The sequence below is a fragment of the Pseudopodoces humilis genome, chromosome 20, assembly GCF_049639895.1.
Source record: "Pseudopodoces humilis isolate 2021_Gansu_Grassland_sample_001 chromosome 20, ASM4963989v1, whole genome shotgun sequence".
NCBI lineage: Eukaryota > Metazoa > Chordata > Aves > Passeriformes > Paridae > Pseudopodoces > Pseudopodoces humilis.
In genome coordinates this window covers 12,236,782-12,254,703 of record NC_142219.1, presented here as the reverse complement: position 1 = coordinate 12,254,703, position 17,922 = coordinate 12,236,782, and the positions used below count along the sequence as shown (strand labels likewise).

General features: G+C 51.4%; 1 protein-coding gene across 6 annotated transcripts in view; it reads right to left on the bottom strand.

Moving 5' to 3' along the window:
* The window catches only part of NF2 (NF2, moesin-ezrin-radixin like (MERLIN) tumor suppressor), a 46,123-nt gene that overhangs the window by 10,951 nt on the left and 17,250 nt on the right, over positions 1 to 17,922 (bottom strand). For all 6 annotated transcript variants that reach the window (XM_005524517.3, XM_005524518.3, XM_088064882.1 and 3 more), the window contains 10 exons: positions 15,876 to 15,944; positions 15,648 to 15,730; positions 14,938 to 15,013; positions 14,578 to 14,712; positions 12,028 to 12,102; positions 10,442 to 10,555; positions 7,485 to 7,607; positions 6,895 to 7,112; positions 6,165 to 6,270; positions 1,028 to 1,155 (listed from right to left, as the gene is read on the bottom strand). In XM_005524517.3, coding sequence (XP_005524574.1) covers positions 1,028 to 1,155; positions 6,165 to 6,270; positions 6,895 to 7,112; positions 7,485 to 7,607; positions 10,442 to 10,555; positions 12,028 to 12,102; positions 14,578 to 14,712; positions 14,938 to 15,013; positions 15,648 to 15,730; positions 15,876 to 15,944 — 1,127 coding nt within the window. The remainder of the gene's footprint in view (positions 1 to 1,027; positions 1,156 to 6,164; positions 6,271 to 6,894; positions 7,113 to 7,484; positions 7,608 to 10,441; positions 10,556 to 12,027; positions 12,103 to 14,577; positions 14,713 to 14,937; positions 15,014 to 15,647; positions 15,731 to 15,875; positions 15,945 to 17,922) is intronic.

Genomic DNA, 17,922 nt, shown 5'->3' with positions numbered 1-17,922 from the left:
TCAATTGGTAATTTCAATGGCTACACTTACACCCTCAGGAAAACACAAGATCAAAGCTCATAATCACATCCAAACTTGCTGGCAAACACTTTTTTATCCAGGAACGTGACACAAATTCCAAGGAAAAGGGGTTAAAGACCTAGTGCAGGACCTTAACACACCCTGGCTATCAGCACATTCCCTGGACACCTCCAGCTCAGGCCTCCAGCACTCAGCCAGCTGTTAACTCCTTCCAACACCGTGGGCAATTCCAGCCTGAGCAGGAGCCAGGAATCCCACACAGAGAGGAACTCCCTGGAGCAGGGCCCTGAGCTCACCTGTGAGCAGGTGGCAGGGACAGGTCTGTGACACCAGATCCCCACCAGGGAAAGGCTCAGCCAGGACAAGCACAGAATTATTCAGTTTGGAAAAGCCTTCTGAGGTTACCAAGTCCGACCATTCCCCAACCCTGCCAAGGCCACCACTGCCCCATGTCCCCAAGTGCCACATCCACAGGGCTGTTCAATCCCTCCAGGGATGGGGATCCACCCCTGCCCTGGGCAGCTGTGCCAGGGCTGGACAGCTCTTTCCATGAAAAACATTTCCCAGTATCCACCCTGAGCCTCCCCTGGCCCAGCCTGAGGCCGTTCCCTCTGCTCCTGTCCCTGTTCCCTGGGAGCAGAGCCCGACCCTCCCCGGCTGTCCCCTCCTGGCAGGGAGTTGTGCAGAGCCAGAAGGGCCCCCTGAGCCTCCTTTTCTCCAGGCTGAGCCCCTTTCCCAGCTCCCTCAGCCGCTCCTGGGGCTCCAGCCCCTTCCCCAGCTCTGTTCCCTGCCCTGGACACGCTGCAGCCCCTCCAGGGCTCTCTTGTCAGGAGGGACCCAAAAGTGACCCCCAGATTTGAGGTGAGTCACAGGGGATGGGCCCTGCCCTGCTCCTGCTGCCCCCCCAGGGCTGGGACAGCCCCGCTGCCCTTGGCCTTCCTGGCCACTCCTGGCTCATGTCCAGCACAAATCCCAGCCCAGCCCGGACTGGACGCGTGCCACGTACTTCTCCTTCTCGATTTCCATGGACAGCCTCTTCATGTCTGTATCCTTGAAGTCGAAGGAGAGGCTCTCACTGACGAGGTTGAAGCTTGGCAGGTCAGTGGGCAGTGCTGTGGTACTCGAGTTCATGGACTGCCGAAGAGAGAGTACAAATTAATCACTCTGGGCCACACAAGTGTCACTACAGCGAATGTTCTGCAATGCTGACATAAAATCAGAGCAACACTTGAGCCCAGAGTCCTGAGCACCAGATCAGCCTGGAGACCCCCTTCCTCCATTCACAATTTGCTCCTCAATTCAAAGCCATTGCTCCTCCAGGACTCTTTGCAGCCCTAAAGAGGAGACAAAACAACACCTGCCTTCAAAATCTATTGACAAAACTTGGTAAAATCAAGGCTTTATCACTGCTGTGTCCCTTTAAGTTGGACAGAAGCTGCCTTCTGGGAGCCATCTCTCCGCTATTTAACATTCACTCAGGTTTATAAAGTTCAAGCTGTGAGCAGGGACAATGTAAGACCCCGGTGTGACAGCAGAGTGCTGCATTCCACAGCTCCCCAAAGCCTGAGCAAAGACCAATGTGACCCCAGGGATGCCATTCCAGCAAGCCCATGGAGATGCACTGGTATATTATCTCCTCAGTAATTTACAGCTCCAAAGGTTTAGAAACCACTTCTAGATTCAGCTGGAAATGGAGATAACACAGCAAATGACTCCTGAAACACCTCAGCAAGGATTTGGGACTTTCTTCCTCCTGCAAAATGCTTTGCTATCCCCCAGTGACACACACCGCCAGGCCCTCAGATTTTATCTTCTCCTAAAAAATGACCCTTCTTCCTCTCAGTCAAAAATTCTGTCACACCTCTAACAAATGGGCTCATTAGGAGGAGAGGAAAAGCCTGCTGGAGTCATGGCTCTACTCCTGCAGCACGCGGGATGAGGTGGCAAACAGGGCACACGTCAAGGGTGGCACAGCGGCATCAGATGGGGCTGAGTCACAACTGCTGCCAGCCCTGCTCTGGGATATGAGAAATCCAGCCCAGCATCCCAAAAAAATCCCCCACCTCCCTCCTGGATGCTCCTTCATGCTTTAAGGGATTCCTGTAAGGAAAACAATGTGCCCAAAGCTAGAAATGCACTGCTGGGTACCTGATCTAACCAACAAGAGTTTGAGCTTCCACTGGCTCTTTCTTTCCCTCATTTCTCCTATTTGGGATACTCCAGGCACTGTTTTCAGTTAGCTCCTCTTCAGCAAGACCTGCAAGCACAGGGTTGACAGATTTACTCTGCACAATAACCTGCCTCTTCCCTCACCACCAGCCTGGAATTCACAAACAGCCAGGGCTCCTTCCCAGCTCGGACAAATCTGAGAGGGACAACATTTCATCGACCGGCGAAGCTGGAACACAAACACCTTGTACAAGCATAAACAAGGGGTACCTCAAACTGCACCTGGCCTGGCTGGAGCCTTCCAGGTGAGTTAAGACCCACAGGACAAGGGAACCCAACTCCTTCCTCCCCCTTTGCTGCCAGCACGGAACAAAGCCGCATTAATTCTGGAGCAGGCGCTGGAAGGGACAGCTCAGTACCTAAATTCCAGTCTCGAAGGAAAGGGGACAGGTCTGCCAAAGCACTTAACTGATTTAAATACTTGCATCCCATTGACATTCAAGTCCCTTCCCTGTAAGGAACACAGGCATTCCCAAAGCCCTTCCCATGTGAGGTTCTCCCATCCCTCCAAGCCAGCCTGCTGGCCTTCAAACAACCTTTAGCTTGTTTTTTTTCAGAACAAGCTTTGTTGGGTTTTGTTTTTAAAAACTCCCAACAGCAGCAGTAACACTTGAGCAGGATTTTCAGTTGCTGCAGCCATTAAGGCCTGAGCCAATTTATCAGGGTTGCTACAGCCACTACTTCCTTCTCATGCCTCGGCACTGCTCTGCCATGGAGCAAGGGAAAAATCGGTGGAGAAGTCAGAGAGCACCAGGAGTGAGGAAAAGTATGGAAAAAGCAAAGAGTGAGAAGGTACAGGGCTCTCAAAGGCATGGGCTTGGTATCTGGAGCAAAGCATTTAACAGAATCATGGAATGGTTTGGGTGGGAAGGGACCTTAAAGCCCATCCAGTGCCACCCCTGCCATGGCAGGGACACCTCCCACTGTCCCAGGCTGATCCAAGCCCCAATGTCCAGCCTGGCCTTGGGCACTGCCAGGGATCCAGGGGCAGCCCCAGCTGCTCTGGGCACCCTGTGCCAGGGCCTGCCCACCCTGCCAGGGAACAATTCCTTCCCAATATCCCATCCATCCCTGCCCTCTGGCACTGGGAGCCATTCCCTGTGTCCTGTCCCTCCATCCCTTGTCCCCAGTCCCTCTCCAGCTCTCCTGGAGCCCCTTTAGGCCCTGGAAGGGGCTCTGAGGTGTCCCTGGAGCCTTCTCCTCTCCAGGTGAGCACCCCCAGCTCTCCCAGCCTGGCTCCAGAGCAGAGGGGCTCCCTCCAGCAGCTCCAGGTCCTTCCTGTGCTGGGATCCCAGATCTGGAGGCAGCTCTGCAGGTGGGGTCTCACCTGAGCAGGGCAGAGGGGCAGAATTCCTGTTGCACATTCCCTGCCATTTGCAGTAATCCCAGTCAGCTCTTGCAACAGCTGCTGTTATTTCTAATCCAGGGCCACGGGGTGATAAAAGGGACAGGGAGCTTTTTCCATATGTGTTTCCTCACCTGGAACAAACTGCACAGCCCTGTTCCTGCATCACAACAATTTCCTGCCGTTAACAGAGGCAAGCACCACGCTGGCAGCAGTCATCCCTGGGATCCCTCTGGAATACAGAGCGAGACAGAGGGACCCGTAGGGAGCACAGAGCAGAGGAGGTTTCCCCTGCAGAGAAAACTCCTCCTGGTGCTGCCACTGCTTTTATTTTGCTGCTCAGGAATTTGGGCAAGCCCAAACCAGCCACTTACAGCTCCCACAGGATCAGTGAGGAGGTGATTGACTTTATCTGGCACCTGAAGGGCACTGAGGGAGGCAAAGAGCTGCGGACAGGTCCGTAAGGAATGAGTTGTTCTCCAAGCCCTGACAGCCTGAGACTCAGATCCACATCTCACTTCTCTAGCAGTGACATCATAAAAGCAGCCTGGGCTTCAAGGACTAAAAAGACACTGAAACAAGCTTTAAAGAACCAGGACTGGAGACTGGAAAGTTGAAAAATATATGTATTTAACTGTTTCTTTTGCCTTTTCTGCAGCACAGGGTTAGGTCAGGGACTGGACTTGATCTCTTAAGGGACTTTTTCAACCTAAATGATTCTACATCCATCCACTCCCTCTTTCCTCTCTTGCCTTTGTCAAGTCCTGCTGAGCTCCCAGTGTCAGGGGACAACACAGCACAGGTCTGGGACCATAGAAAAGAGCAAGCCCAATGTTACACCCTCATTCAGGAAGAGAAAAGCTGGAATCCTGCACCTTTCATCAGAGCTGAGGAACTCAAGTCTCCCAAAACCTGCTTTCAGGTTTTTTTTTTCTCCATGTGCTGGCAATCCATGGAAGTGTAACAGAGGATGGAAGAGCCCAGCAAAGTGTTTTCACCTGGATATGAACATTCCAGTCACACCAGCCTCCTCCTGACCTTGGGAAACAGCAACCTCCATGGTGTGACCATGTCTGTGCAGCTCAGCCCTCATCCCAGGGCAGGGAGAAGGGCAGGAGGAGCAGCAGCTGCCTGAGGGGATCCTGCCACCGAAATGGGGAGGAAAAAAGCACTTCCCTTCCCACCAGGCACTGGTAACCGTGTCCAGAAGGCCAGGGCTCTTTGGGGAAGGCAGAGGACACAGCCCCACATGCCTGGAAGTGGCAGCTCTGCCTCCAAGCAGATGCAGCTGGAGGGGTGGAGCTGAGCTCCACACAATTCCACAACATTCCCCTAATGAAGCTCTCATTCCTCGGGAACAGAGAGCAGAACCATCCATCTGCTCCCCTGCACAGGGATTTCAGTACAAGGGCTTTGAGCTGGGGCTCTGCTGCTTTCACTAAGGATGGACATGGCAACACGAGGGAATATGGATGTGGAAGAGCTGCCCAAATTCCACACTGGCTGGTGTAGCCACGCAGTAGAGTTCCAGTGAGGACACATGTCTCCCTGCACACAAGTTAAAGCCAGAATTAAGGAGCTGGTGCATCCCAGAATTCTAGTGACTTGTAAAAGAAGGAGCACTCCAAAGCCGGGCTTTATCCAGAACTCACTTGACTGAGTGTCCCAGAACTGAGAGCACCTGATTATTTTCCATCACTGTTATTTTTAAGAGCTTCCAAATATTCTTGCAGCGAACTCCAGGGAATGGGGATGAAAAGTTGCTTCATCTCAACCCCCCTCCAATCTGCTCCTATAAAGTTTCCAGAGAAAGGGGGAAGGAGCCTGCAGGTACAAATTCAAACCTCGGTGCTGGCATGTCCATAACTCCCACATCAAGCCTATTCCTGATGCTCTTCCCCTTCCCCCAGGCCAGGAAGGAACAGGTGTGAGCTGCAGGGATAGGGGCACCTGATGGGGTTTGCAGGCACAATTAGGGAAGCACAGGAAAAGAACTGCCAGGCAAGACAGAGCAATGGCCATCTAGTCTGGCTTTTCAGTGTCCAGCAGGAACCAGGACCAGATGCTTCAGAGGAAGGTGTGAAATCCTCTTAATGGACAATTATGGAATAATCTCCCTTCAAGTAAGCTTTTTTCCAGCACATAAAGGCCCAGTTTATGCCCAAAGAATGAATTTACAGGTTCTGAACAGTGTTTATCCCGCATAACAAGAAAAATGACATCTTTAACCCTATTTTAAAGGTTATTGCTAAGCTGGTGCACTCCACACGTGCTGGCAAAGTGGCTCTGACATGGCTGCTAAATTGGTTTAAAATTTGCTGCTTTAATTTCACCAGCAGCTCCTTTGCTCTCGTAGCAAGAGGTGGGTGGAAAAAAAAAAAGAGTATAGTGGAGTTCTGCTGGATGAGATGCAGGGATGAAAAGGGCAAGCTCTGCTCAGCACTGCTCAGGATTTCTGAGCAGCAATGAGACAGCTCAGCCCTCTTCCATGGCTGGGATGGAGAAGGAGGCTGCTCCAGGCTACACAGGAGGGCAGGGAACTGGGAATTACAACACAGATCTCTCTTACTGTGTAGGAAGACTTGCTGGTGATCTCCAAGAGCTTCTGCTTCGCCCTGCGTTCCGACTCACGAGCCTCCTGCAGGTCCTGCTTGAGCTGATCAGCCTCCTTTGCCCTGCAAAGACCAACAGCAAACAGCAAATATCAGACTGGAGCCAGAAGGAAGGAGAGGATGGAGAAGCAGGATCACAGTGTGGAACAGGCAAGAAGAGATGGAGAAGGGTGAGTTCATCTGAGCAGAAGGGCTGACACCCAGCAGGCTCTCACACAGGGAGGGGTAATCAGCTGGAAGGAAACAAGGCTGATCTTTTCCTTGCTCGCTGCCACATTCACTGTGGGACCAGGGCTCGGGTATCAGGAGGGTGAAAACACCAGTTTTAACAAGGAGCAAAGTCTCTGTTCAAGGCTAACCTGGAACAGAACTCATGGCTGGAAAGGAGAACTGAACAATTGAGAGGTAAGTAGAGGAGTAAGGAGGGAATGGGGAATGCAGATCTACCATCCAGAGGAAGAACAACCCCCAAGTGTTATTAACGGTGTTAAATATTTCAGGGAATGCAGGGGAGGGTTGCACAAGGCACCCAAAAGCAGAGCTGGCTTTTGGAGAGGGACACCAGGTGAGCCAAAGGGCCATTTGCTGCTGGACACACGTGGGAAGCTGAGGAAGGATAACTCAGAGGGATAACTTGAAAGGGGTGGGAAGCAGAGCAGAAGCAGCTGCAAGGTTGTACCCTCTGACCTCCTCTCCGACTCCTCGGCCATTTTCAGTGCCAACATCTCTGCCTCCAGCACCTTCTGCTCCATCAGCCTCTTCTCCTCCTCGGTCCGGATGGCCGTGGCCTTGATGCGCTGCATCTCCTGCTCGGCCTCGGCCGCCTTCTGAGCCAGGAGCTTGGCCTCCTCCTCTGTGATCTGCGCCTTCTCCGCCAGCAAATCCGCCGTCTCCTCCGACCTCATCTGACAATTCCGGGACACAAAGCCATTAGGCACAGCCAATGCCTCCCCAAATGTGCCCACAGCCCCCGGAGCAGGGCCCCAAGCTGCTCGCTCCGACATGCTCCATAGAATCCCTCCCTTCCGTGAAAGCCTGCAGCCGTCTGCCGCCAAAGCTGGGATGTGCCCAGGCTCTGTCCCAAATCATCCTCTTTGTGTTCCTCCCAAGCAGCCCAGCAGGATGAAATAGCTCCATCCAGCCTGCTGCTCACTGGTCACTGGCAGCACTTTGGGAGCAGTCTTAGGGCAGTCATAGAGCGCTTCCAAAAACGCTTCCGCAGTGGAAAGAGTGGGGAGCAGCTGCAGTGCGCGGGAAACGGCCTCCCAGGGACCTACCAGAGCCTCGTTGGCCATCGTTGCCTCCTCCTTCAGCTGCATCAGCCTCCTCTCCAGCTCATCCCTGGTCCTCTCAGCCTCTTCTCTCATTTGCTTCTCTCGTGCCAGGCACTGTCGTTCCATCTGGGAAAAGGGATTGGGGAAAGCGAGGACAAAAACACACATAAGGAAGGTTCTCCACGGATGAGAAAGAGTCACAGGTGAGGTCAGAGCACCGCTGCCTCCTCTCTGCTTAGTGACAGAACATCCCTGGGCTGGGGTGACACGATCAAAGAACAGAATCATGGGATCACTTAGGTTGGAAAAGACCTCCAAGATCATCAGGTCCAACTGTTCCCCCAGCACAGCCAAGGCCACCCCTAACCCATGTCCCCAAGTGCCACATCCACACATTCTTTTAACCCTTCCAGGGATGGTGGTTCCACCACTGCCCTGGGCAGGCTGATGTTCCCTTGAGAAGTGCCAGTCCTGAGACAATTGCCATCCTCTGCTCAGGCTGTCACTCACAGCATGGCCACAGGAGCTGCCTGCAGGATGAAGTCCCCAGACAGTGCCCTCCTAGGCTGAGTCACAGGGCAGACCAGGACAAGTGGGTCTCAAGATCTCCATCTTAACTCTCCGGAGTTTCTTACAGCAGGACTGGGCTTAAGGACAGTCTGAGGGCATCCCCCAAACACTGCAGCACGTGGCAGGAGGCTGAAGGACAAGGATAGCTGCTCTTTTTGATCAGATATCCAACCCAGCATCCTGGAACCTTCACTTCCATTAGTTCAGAGGGAGGTCACACAGAGTGCAACCAGCGCTGGCAATTCCTGGATACAACAAACCCTCTCTGTTTGCAGAGAACAGCAACGCTTCTCCAGGAGGGGAAGATCCAAGCCACCAGGATCTGCCAGCTCTTCCCAGATGCTGGGAGTGTTGTTGTGCCCAGGGACTGCCTCTTCACTAGCCAAGAGCCCAAGGGAGCCATTGGGCTAATTAACACACTGAGTTTAATCCCTCCAATCCCACAGGGATGGGGCATTATAAATATCCATGCTGCAGCCAGGACAGGAGACCTGCTGGGTTTAATAAGGGAAGGAAGTGAGACAAGCCACATTTCTCCGCTCCTTGGACACCAGCTGTGCTCTGAAAGCGGGACGCCCACTGTTCCAACCGTTCTGCTTCCTTCTATTAAAGGTTCCCCTCATTAATTATCATTATGATCTGCATCCCGCTCAGGACTTCCATTAACAAGAATTCCTGATCTAAAAGGACCATCTGATATCAGTTAACGACTGTGGATGCTGGGGAGGAAGCAGGGAGCAGAGCAGACAGCAAAGTGGCTCACTCAGGACAGGGCAGCCAGCTCACACAGGAGCCTGACCTTTCCCATGGAGCCCAAGTGCTCTGGATTTGGGAGCTCACGTGAAGCTGTAAGCCACTGCTCCCTCCCAGAGCCCTCACCTCTTCCAGCAGCTCAAATAAGCACAGGATCTTGGATGTGGGGTTATCCAAACACATCAAAAACTCACAGATTGTAAAACTTAAAGATTCATGGAATCGCTAAGGTTGGAAAAGCCCTCTAAGCCCAAGCCCAACCATTATCCCAGCACCACTGTGAACACCACAAAACCATATCCTGAAGTGCCACATCACTTTTGGACTCTTGCAGGGATGGTGATTTCACCATTTCCCTGGGCAGCCCATTCCAATGCCTGAGGCTGTCAGCACTTGGACACCGCGCTGCTCCTTCCAAGGACCTTCTGCTCCACTAAGGACATGGCTTAGTGAACATGGTGGTGGGGGGCTGATGGTTGGAGGCCTCAGAGTGCTTTTCCAATCTAATTGGTTCTATAGTGCCAACTCCTTACTGACCAGAGGAATTCCTGTGGGAAGCACAAAGTCCCTCCCTCTTCCCCAGTGGAGCTTGTGGTGACTCAAGTCCAGACCCCTCCTGCCACTCCACGAGGGAGAACTGCTTCAGGGGGTGCCTGAAGGACAAGTCACATCCCACCTCCAGCCCAGCTGAGCACCTCAATACCACACAAGCACCTTGGGAGGTGCATGAAGCACAAGTCACATCCCATTTCCCGGCCAGCTGAGCACCTCAGCGTCACACAAACACCAAGAGGGGCCTGAAGAACAAGTCATGTCCTACCTACATCGCAGCTGAGCACCTCAGCACCACACAAGGACTGAGAGAGGTGCCTGAAGGACAAACCATGTCCCATTTCCAGGCCAGGTGAGCACCTCCACCCCACACAAACACCTCTCTGGCCACACTCAAACCCAGAAACACCCAGACCCATGAGCACAAGCCCCTGCTGGGTGCAGCAACTGTTCCGGCTTCTCCTGCTTCTCTCTAGTGGCTTCCCTGCCAAAGGGCCATTTATATTCCAAGCACCAGTGCTCAGATTAGCTGTGTGGGTTTCAGTGAGTAGAAAAGGTCTACGAGCAGAAAACAATGATTCATACAATTCAATTTGCTGATCTCTGCTCGTGGGCTCCACGCCGCTGCCTCCGCCGCGCCGTGCCGGCCGCCCGGGCTGACCCACGGCACGGAGAGAGGCCAGCGTGGAATTAGCATTCCAGGCTGCACAGCCAGGAATGTCAGCGTGCATTCCATCACCCTGCAATTAGAAATGAGGCAAAGAGCTACGGCAGAGCACAGCTCCCCCTCACAGCCCCTGGTTTATCAACCGTCCCACCACACATCTTGCCACGCACTTGCAGACACCCAGGGCAGCTCTTCACTCCTGTCCTCTCAGTTTTGTTCCCAAACTGGGGGCTGCACTCAGGCTGCCACCAACCTGCAGAGCCAAGCTAGATGACTGGAGAGCTGGGAGCAGGCTACTAAAAAACGTTCAGCTGGACCTTCCCTCAAAGCTGCTCTGATGTCTTTCCAGAGACCTGTCCTTCCCAAGCCCATCTGCATTTCTGATTTTGGCTCACTGCTTATGGGACATGCGGCTCACCTGCTTCCTGGCCTTCTCCTCCCTGGCCTGTGCTTTCATCTGCTGCACCTCCAACGAGTCTGCCTTCCTCCTCCTCATGAAGAGGTCGTGGTTCCCAATGCACAGCTGAAGAATCTGTTCCAGTCAGGGGTGAAGAGTGGAGAGAAACAGCTGTATGCGTGATGGCAGTGAGGTGGTTTGTATTCTTGACACACAAAAACACTAGAATTGCTTTGATTTGGTGCTTGTTAGTGCTTCCACCCACTGAGCTCCAACCCTGCGAGCTCTCACAGCTGTAGGAGGGGCAGGGAGCCAGGTCCCACACCAAACACCAGCTCCTGGGTATAGCAGCTCATTGCAGAGACCAATTTTCTGTGCCTCCAGCACAGCACGGGTGTTGTTTTACACCCACCCTAAAAAGGCAAGAGGCCAAATAATGAAATAAAAATTTCTACAGCTCTGCCCAGTTCCCTGGTTCCCATTGCCCCCTTTCTGTAGGCTCAAGATGAACTTGCACCTTCTCCCCAGTGTATGTTTAAGGCACTGAGATTAAAAAATAAATTAAAAGAAAAAAAAAGGAAAACCACTTTCCACTCAGACAAACAGAAGGCTTATCAAAAACTTGTTTGGGCATCTCCAGATACGTTTGCTGAAGGGATTTGAGCCCCAGTGTGGTTCTCTCTCTGGAAAGGACCAGGGAGGTGGCAGTGCTAGAGGAGGGTTAGCACAAGGTGGGCACACAGAGGAGTGAAAAGATTTTTTTGGCAATAAAAGCAGGGTTCTAAATTTGGATTCTTTTCTAAAGGACTGATTTACATGTGCTTCTTCCATTTCATGAAATCATAGAGTCATGGAGAGGTTTGTGTTGGAAGAGACCTTCAAGATCATCCAGTGCCACCCTCTGCATGGGCAGGGACAGCTTCCACTATCCCAGGCTGCTCCAAGCCCGGTCCAACCTGGCCTGGAACACTTCCAGGGATGGGGCAGCCACAGCCCAGGTCACAAATGACTTCTCTTAAGATTTCAGCACTATGAACCTGATGATGCAGGGAATGAAGACACCCCATTTCCTATGGAACACGAAGCACAGCCAACAACCAGGACACCAAAGGTCCCCGTGCAACCTAACAACGGATCCAAATCCAGAGGATCAGCTAAAGCTGGTCTCCAACATGGACAGCTCAATGCAGCCCATCCTTGCCCAAGGAGAGTGTCCCCAGAGGGGGAAAAGTCAGAACTCTAGTAAAGGTGCCTCCCAAAACAGGGAAAGCTACGACACAGGGCAGAATGGGAAAGATCCACATGGGAAGAAGGAGGAACTGAGCAAAGCTGGGAGTTGTATTTACCAAGTGCTTCCACTATTTAGGTCAGCTGAAAGCCAAGAGCTCCAAAAGGGAGCAGAAAAACAGGGGGGGGAAGAGGTTCTGTGGAGCAGCTTGTCTTGAGTCTCCCCCTTCCCTCCTTCAGTGAGCAGTAACATCTACACCCCACCACAAGCACACAGCAGCAGCTCCCTCTCAAAGGAAAAGCCCCAAAAGCTCGTTGTCTCACACTCTCTGCAGAACCCACTGCTGCAGGCAGTAAAAAAAGACTGTCTGCGCACTTACCAGCTTATTCACACGCAGCTTTGATGAATTGAATTTAAAAACATCAATCTTTTTGTCCAATGGCTTAATCGTAAACTGAAAAGGAAAAAATAAAGAGGGAGAGAGTTATCAGAGAGTGGTGCATTTAATAAAAACGCAGCTATAAAATTCTTTCTGAAAGCTCTGGCTCAGAGCAGGTCAGCGGGGTCAGACACACGGCTCAGAGCCGGCCCCATGGCTCTGAGCCAAGCAAGAGGACTCGCATCAAAAGCAGCCAAGGAGACAACTGTTCCTCCTGTCAGGAAAACATGGGGGCCACAGGAGCTGGTGTCCTCTGCAGAGAACACTGCAGAGGTGGGGGTTCAGTTCAGCACCTCCCCAGGCAAGGTGCTGCTCTCCTGGGAGCTGTGGGAAACACAGAAACCACAGCAGGAAATCAGGAACTTCTTCCAAAGGGAGGAAGAACCAGCTCAGCTGGAACCACAGAATCATTAAGGTTGGAAAAGCCCCCCAAGATCATAAAATTTAAGTGTCAACCCAACAGCACCATGCTCACCCTCAAACAATGTCCCCAGGGGCCACACTCACAACTTGCCTTGGCAGTCTGGGCCAGGGTTTGCCAGCTCTTCACTTTAATGAAGACATTTTCCCTAACAACCAACTTAAACCTTCCCTGGAACAACTTGAGGCTGTTTTATCTCATCCTGTCGCTTGTTATCTGGGAGAAGAGCCCGACTCCCACCTGGCTGCACTCTCCTGTCAGGGAGTTAAAAGGGCAGGAGAGCTGCATCAGGAACACAGCGAGGAGCTGCTGCCCCTCCCACTGACACCTCCACTCACAAAAGCTCCCCAGAAGAATTTTCCATGCATTTTCTTCTCCAGAACTCAGCCATGTCCTAAGACTTGCCCACAATTCAAACTGTTATTCCCTAGCTCTAACCTGTATTTACACTCCATGTGCCAACCAACCAGCTCTACCCATGGCCTGGCCTCACCCTCTCCAAAGCTCTCCCACAGCAGCTCTCTTGAGAGGCCGGTGGTGGCACAAGTCCCTCAAGGGCTTTGGTAATGCAGCCCTTGGATGGAGAGAAGGCTCTGCACTATCAAAAGGGTACTTGAAGAGATGGAGTGCTCTGCAAGATGGCATTTTTTAGGAGACATGCACATATTCCATCACTCCCCCACACGCTACAGAAATAACGGGCTGAGGAGCTGGAGCAGACAGAGTGTGTCCATTAGAGTGGGAGATCTGTCAATGCACGGCCCTGCCTGCAAAGGGCCCTGCCCTGGCACTGTCTCGCTCTGGCAGTTTAAGAGCCAATCTTTTAAGACTTTCACAAAAGCAGACGTGCATGAACATCCCTGGATTTGGGCTCCAGCAGAGCCCCCAGCAGTCACTGAGAGCAGCAGCAGGAATGTGCTGGGAGAGGAGTTTCAGCTCCGTGTGAACAGTCAGTCTTTGTTAGGAGGGATAACCCCCAGTGTGGTGTCAGCAGAGCTGCTGTCCCCAGCTACTGGCCCTGTTTGTATCAGGTCAGGCCTGCTCGTGGGCACCTGATTACACAGATGATTGAGCTGATGGAAAGGATCCGTCCTTCCCCTGGAGAGAGCTCTGCTACCTTCCTGTGGCAAGGCTTGTTCATGGAGGGGTCAGTCCCTGGATTCTGGGGAGCTCCCACTGCACTGTCACAGGCAGGGAAGCTCTGGAAGTCACTCAGTGCTGTGCTTTTTGCAGAGTCTTGAAGCTCTTTAAGGGGTAAAGCAAGTGGAGACAATTCCAGCACGGATTTACTGCTTATAAAACTTCACAAGACATGCAATAAACGCAGCTGATGAGAAACCTTTAGCTGCTCCCCTGATCAATATCATGTTTAGATTAGAAAACCATTTTTAATTAAGAAGTTAATTCTCTTCCTTACCATGAAGGCAGCTGGTTTCTTTGAGCAGTTCTCTCAGACTTACAATGGAGCTGCTCAGTCCCATCTCCTCAGCCAATTGCACTTCTGTTCTCAATTAGGTTTGGGGGCCAACAATCCCAAAGACCCATATTTAGACTCTGGATTTAAAAAATAACTATCCAACAGCAGGCTTAAATTGCTCAACTTCCTAAAAAGATTCCAGCTGCTATGCCAAGCCCAGCAGCCTGAAACCCAAGATGATGTAATGAGAAGGCAAGAGCTCTTCTCCCCAGGAATACATCTCCCTGTATTCCATAATACAGAATATAGCCACAGTAATAAATTCTGTAATATATGCAGTAAAGAAGAGATTTTAACTTCTGAACTCTGGTATTTGGGCTAAGCACATCAACAGCAATTTTGGGTTTTTGAAAAGATTATTACATAGAAGGTTTGAAACCAAAGAGAAGAACCAGCTCCCCAGTGACCCCTTGCACGCCCACTCCCGCACAGTTTCAGGAAGGCTTGGATTAAGGTTTCAACTGGAGGAGTTGAGCTGCCCTTAGCTAAGCTGGTGAGAGCAAGCACAGCAGAGACAGAAGCCAAGAGAAATAATTTTAAATCCCAGTTGTGTTCTTACTGCTCTCAGGGAGGAGGTGAGACACATCCATACCTCTTTATCACTGTAGGAGATATTCCGGATCTCGTTCCAAGGGAAGGAGATTTTAGGGGTCAACCTGTTGTCCGGGTCATAAATGTGAAGACCCAAGGCATCAACTCCAAGGAGCAGCTCTGTGCCCTTTTTATTCTGCAGAAGGAAAGGAAAGCACAGAAATTACTGGGAGGGTCAGACATGAACCGCTGCTCTCTTCTCAGCCAGCCCTGAGCAGTGACCCAGCACTGGGTACCAGGAGCTGCTGCCTCCCCTCAGCACAGCTGGGGTCTCCAAATGCCACCTCCCAGCTCTCCTGGTTCTCCAGGATATAGAGATTCCCCTGGCAGGAAAACAGAACCCCCAACCCACTCAACTCACCCTGATGGCGAAGTAGTTCACACCATACATCTCCAGGTCCTGGGCTATCTTCAGATACTCCATTTCAGCTTCATCTCTGTCAGGCAGGAACAGTGTTTGGGAGGATCAGAGAGGGACATGGCTGCTCCTGCTGATCCTAAGCACTCACCAGGCTTTAAAGCTTGGACTGTCTCTATCACACAGGTCAATCCTGTCTTTGCTGGCAGGATCAATAAAGTCCAAGAGCAAATCCCACTCTGCAGTTGCCAGCATCTGAGTGGCTGCTGAGATGTAGCACTCCAGGCCTGGCTTTGTTCACCTCCCAATCCCTTCAGCTTAAATAGGAAATCCCTGGCTGGGATGCCACTGTTTCAGATCCATGGCTTTAGGTTTATCTCCCAAAAGGAGTATTTTTCCACCTGAGGCAGCCATATAGTTTGAATCCCTATTTCTTCTCCCAGCCCCAGAAGCCCCCTGATTCCTGATGCAGGTGAGTCCTTACTTTGCATCATTCCTAAATCCTCCTGAGGGCCCTGACAGTGACCAGGGGACAGCAGGGCACAAGCAGAGCCATCAACGAAAGCTTTGAGCTCTTCCCGAGGCTGCTGCAGAGATGTGCTGGGATTAACCTGCTGGCAGAGCTCTTCCAGTGCCTGCCCAAGCTCCCCAAAGCCTGGTGACTCTCCAGGGGAGGGAACTGGCCCTGGCCCAGCCCAGCAGCACAGGCTCACCTCGCTCTGCCCCGGTGCTCTGCGTACCAGGCTGTTATCCTTTCCTCCCACATCTCTGGAGTCATCTGGTACAGGTTTATTACCTGGGATAGGCGGGAGACAGAGACCAGGTCACAGTGCTGCTCCTGGCTCAGCAAGAAAGCCAGAAATACCAAGACAGGTTCCAGCAGTATGTCCAACCTCAGGATAGCTTGAACACCAACTCCCCGACTCTGCTGAGCTCCTTACCCGCTTGGGAAGCAATTCCTCCTGTGCCAGGAAGCCTCTCTTGTGGACGTTGGGATCGTAGTCGCCGTACTGGGGAGAAGAACAGACACAGTGCCCACCCCACGTGAGCAACAAGGGCAAGTCAAACTCTTCACCCTCTCACACCCAGCCCTGAGAGACAGCAAACATAGCCTGCTCACCCCTTCGCCCCACCAGCACAGAACATGCTGCTCTCTAAGGTGAATAACCTGGGTTTCTTTGTCATTTCATTGCTAATAGAAACAAAGAGCTTCTTTCTACTACTTCCAGCAGAGCTGGGAGCAGAACAAAGCTTCCCACCATCACAGAATCACTAAGGTTGGAAAAGGTCTCCAAGATCAAGCCCAGCCTGTGACTGAACACCTCTAAGGTCCCCAAGTGCCACATGTGCTCAGTTTTTGAACACTTCCAGGGATGGTGACTCCACCACTTCCCACAATTTCAGCTGATGATCATCACCAGGTCCTCCATCAGTCCAGCTGGATGGTTGTCTATTCTATTCTCATTATCATGCCCTAACTAACATTTCCCCCAGAGCAGGGCAAGACTCTATAGCTGAGAGGTCCTTGCGGTTCCACAGGTAGTGGAACAAGGAAATAAGACATGGAGAAAGACCTGTCCCTGAAAATTGATGGATAGTAGTGATCCAGGTTAGGCAGATGGCAGTTCCTCTGTCGCTGCTCACCACCCTAATGAATAAATATCAAAAAAATTAGAGGAGTTTGACAGATTCCTCTCAGGCAGGTGGTGGCTCTTCTGTCAGAGGGTCTGTTGCTCAACTGGGTCATGGAATCCAATTCAGATTTGTTAAGTGCATCCACTAATTACTGGTATTTGTTTAGATTTACATCTCTTTGAGCAGCATATAAAGTGAGTGAGAAAGAAAACTGCTTATTAACAGATTGAAGAGCCGCGTGTCCCTGCAGTGAATGTGAAAATGAATTTACCTCCTGCACGGCCTCAGAGGGCAAGAGAACACTGGAAAACAGCTCCTCCAACAACCCAGCAAGTTCAGGGGGAGAGGAACAAAGCATATGAGGCACATGACACAGGAGTGCTGTGACTTCCACTCACCTGGCAACCAGGACTTCTGCAGTGATAGAGGTGACAGTCCCTGACTGCCTGACACACAGCACTGTTTGCTCAAGACACTCATTTTGCAAGTCAGGCAGCCCTTCCCTCCCTGCTTTTCTGAGCAGCCTTAGCTCAGGAAGTGAAAAATGGTGACAATCTTTAAACACAAGACCAAGAGGCACCCAGTGGTCATGCAACAAGTCAGGAGGCTTTTCCTCTCAGCCTCCTTTTCGTGCCAGGACGGTCACATCGTCCACCGAAACCAGAGCTCAGCATCAAAAGTCTACACACATCCCACCTCTGCGCTTGGGAGACAACACGTGGGGATTAAAGACACAAATATTGATTTGGAGCCGATGCAGATGCTAAGGGAGCATGTAAGAACAACCAACACTGACTCAGTCTTCAATTAATAGAACAAAACCAGCCCGGATTTCGTCCGGAGCGACAGCAACTCTGTCTTCCAAGGTCTTGGAGCTCCTCAGGATGCAGCACTTTGCAGGTACATGGCCCCTGAGCCCCCCTCAAAAGGAAGCAGCACTAAAAATGTGGCACTGGTGAAGGAAGCAACTCCAATAACTTTGGACAGGCAGCAAGTAAATAATTTTTAGGTGATGAAAATAACAGCAAATAGGATTAACATGATTATTTTCTGTTGTGATCTTCTGTGGAGATCCAAGATGAAGTACAGATTATGTGACTTTTCATGTGCTAGAAAATACTGCCGTGTCCCAGAGGAATATTTGTACTGAGAGGGGAGTCTGGATGAGAACATTAATTATTCACAAGTCAAAAATCAACAAATGGCTTAAGTATTGCAGAATTTGTTGGCTCAAATGATTTTGCAAACGTACTTTCTAAAGGCCTTTTCAATTAAATCATTACTTTTAAACTGTCATGGAATTTCAGCTCTTGTTAATTGAACTGTATGATTAATATTCATGACCGGGCATGG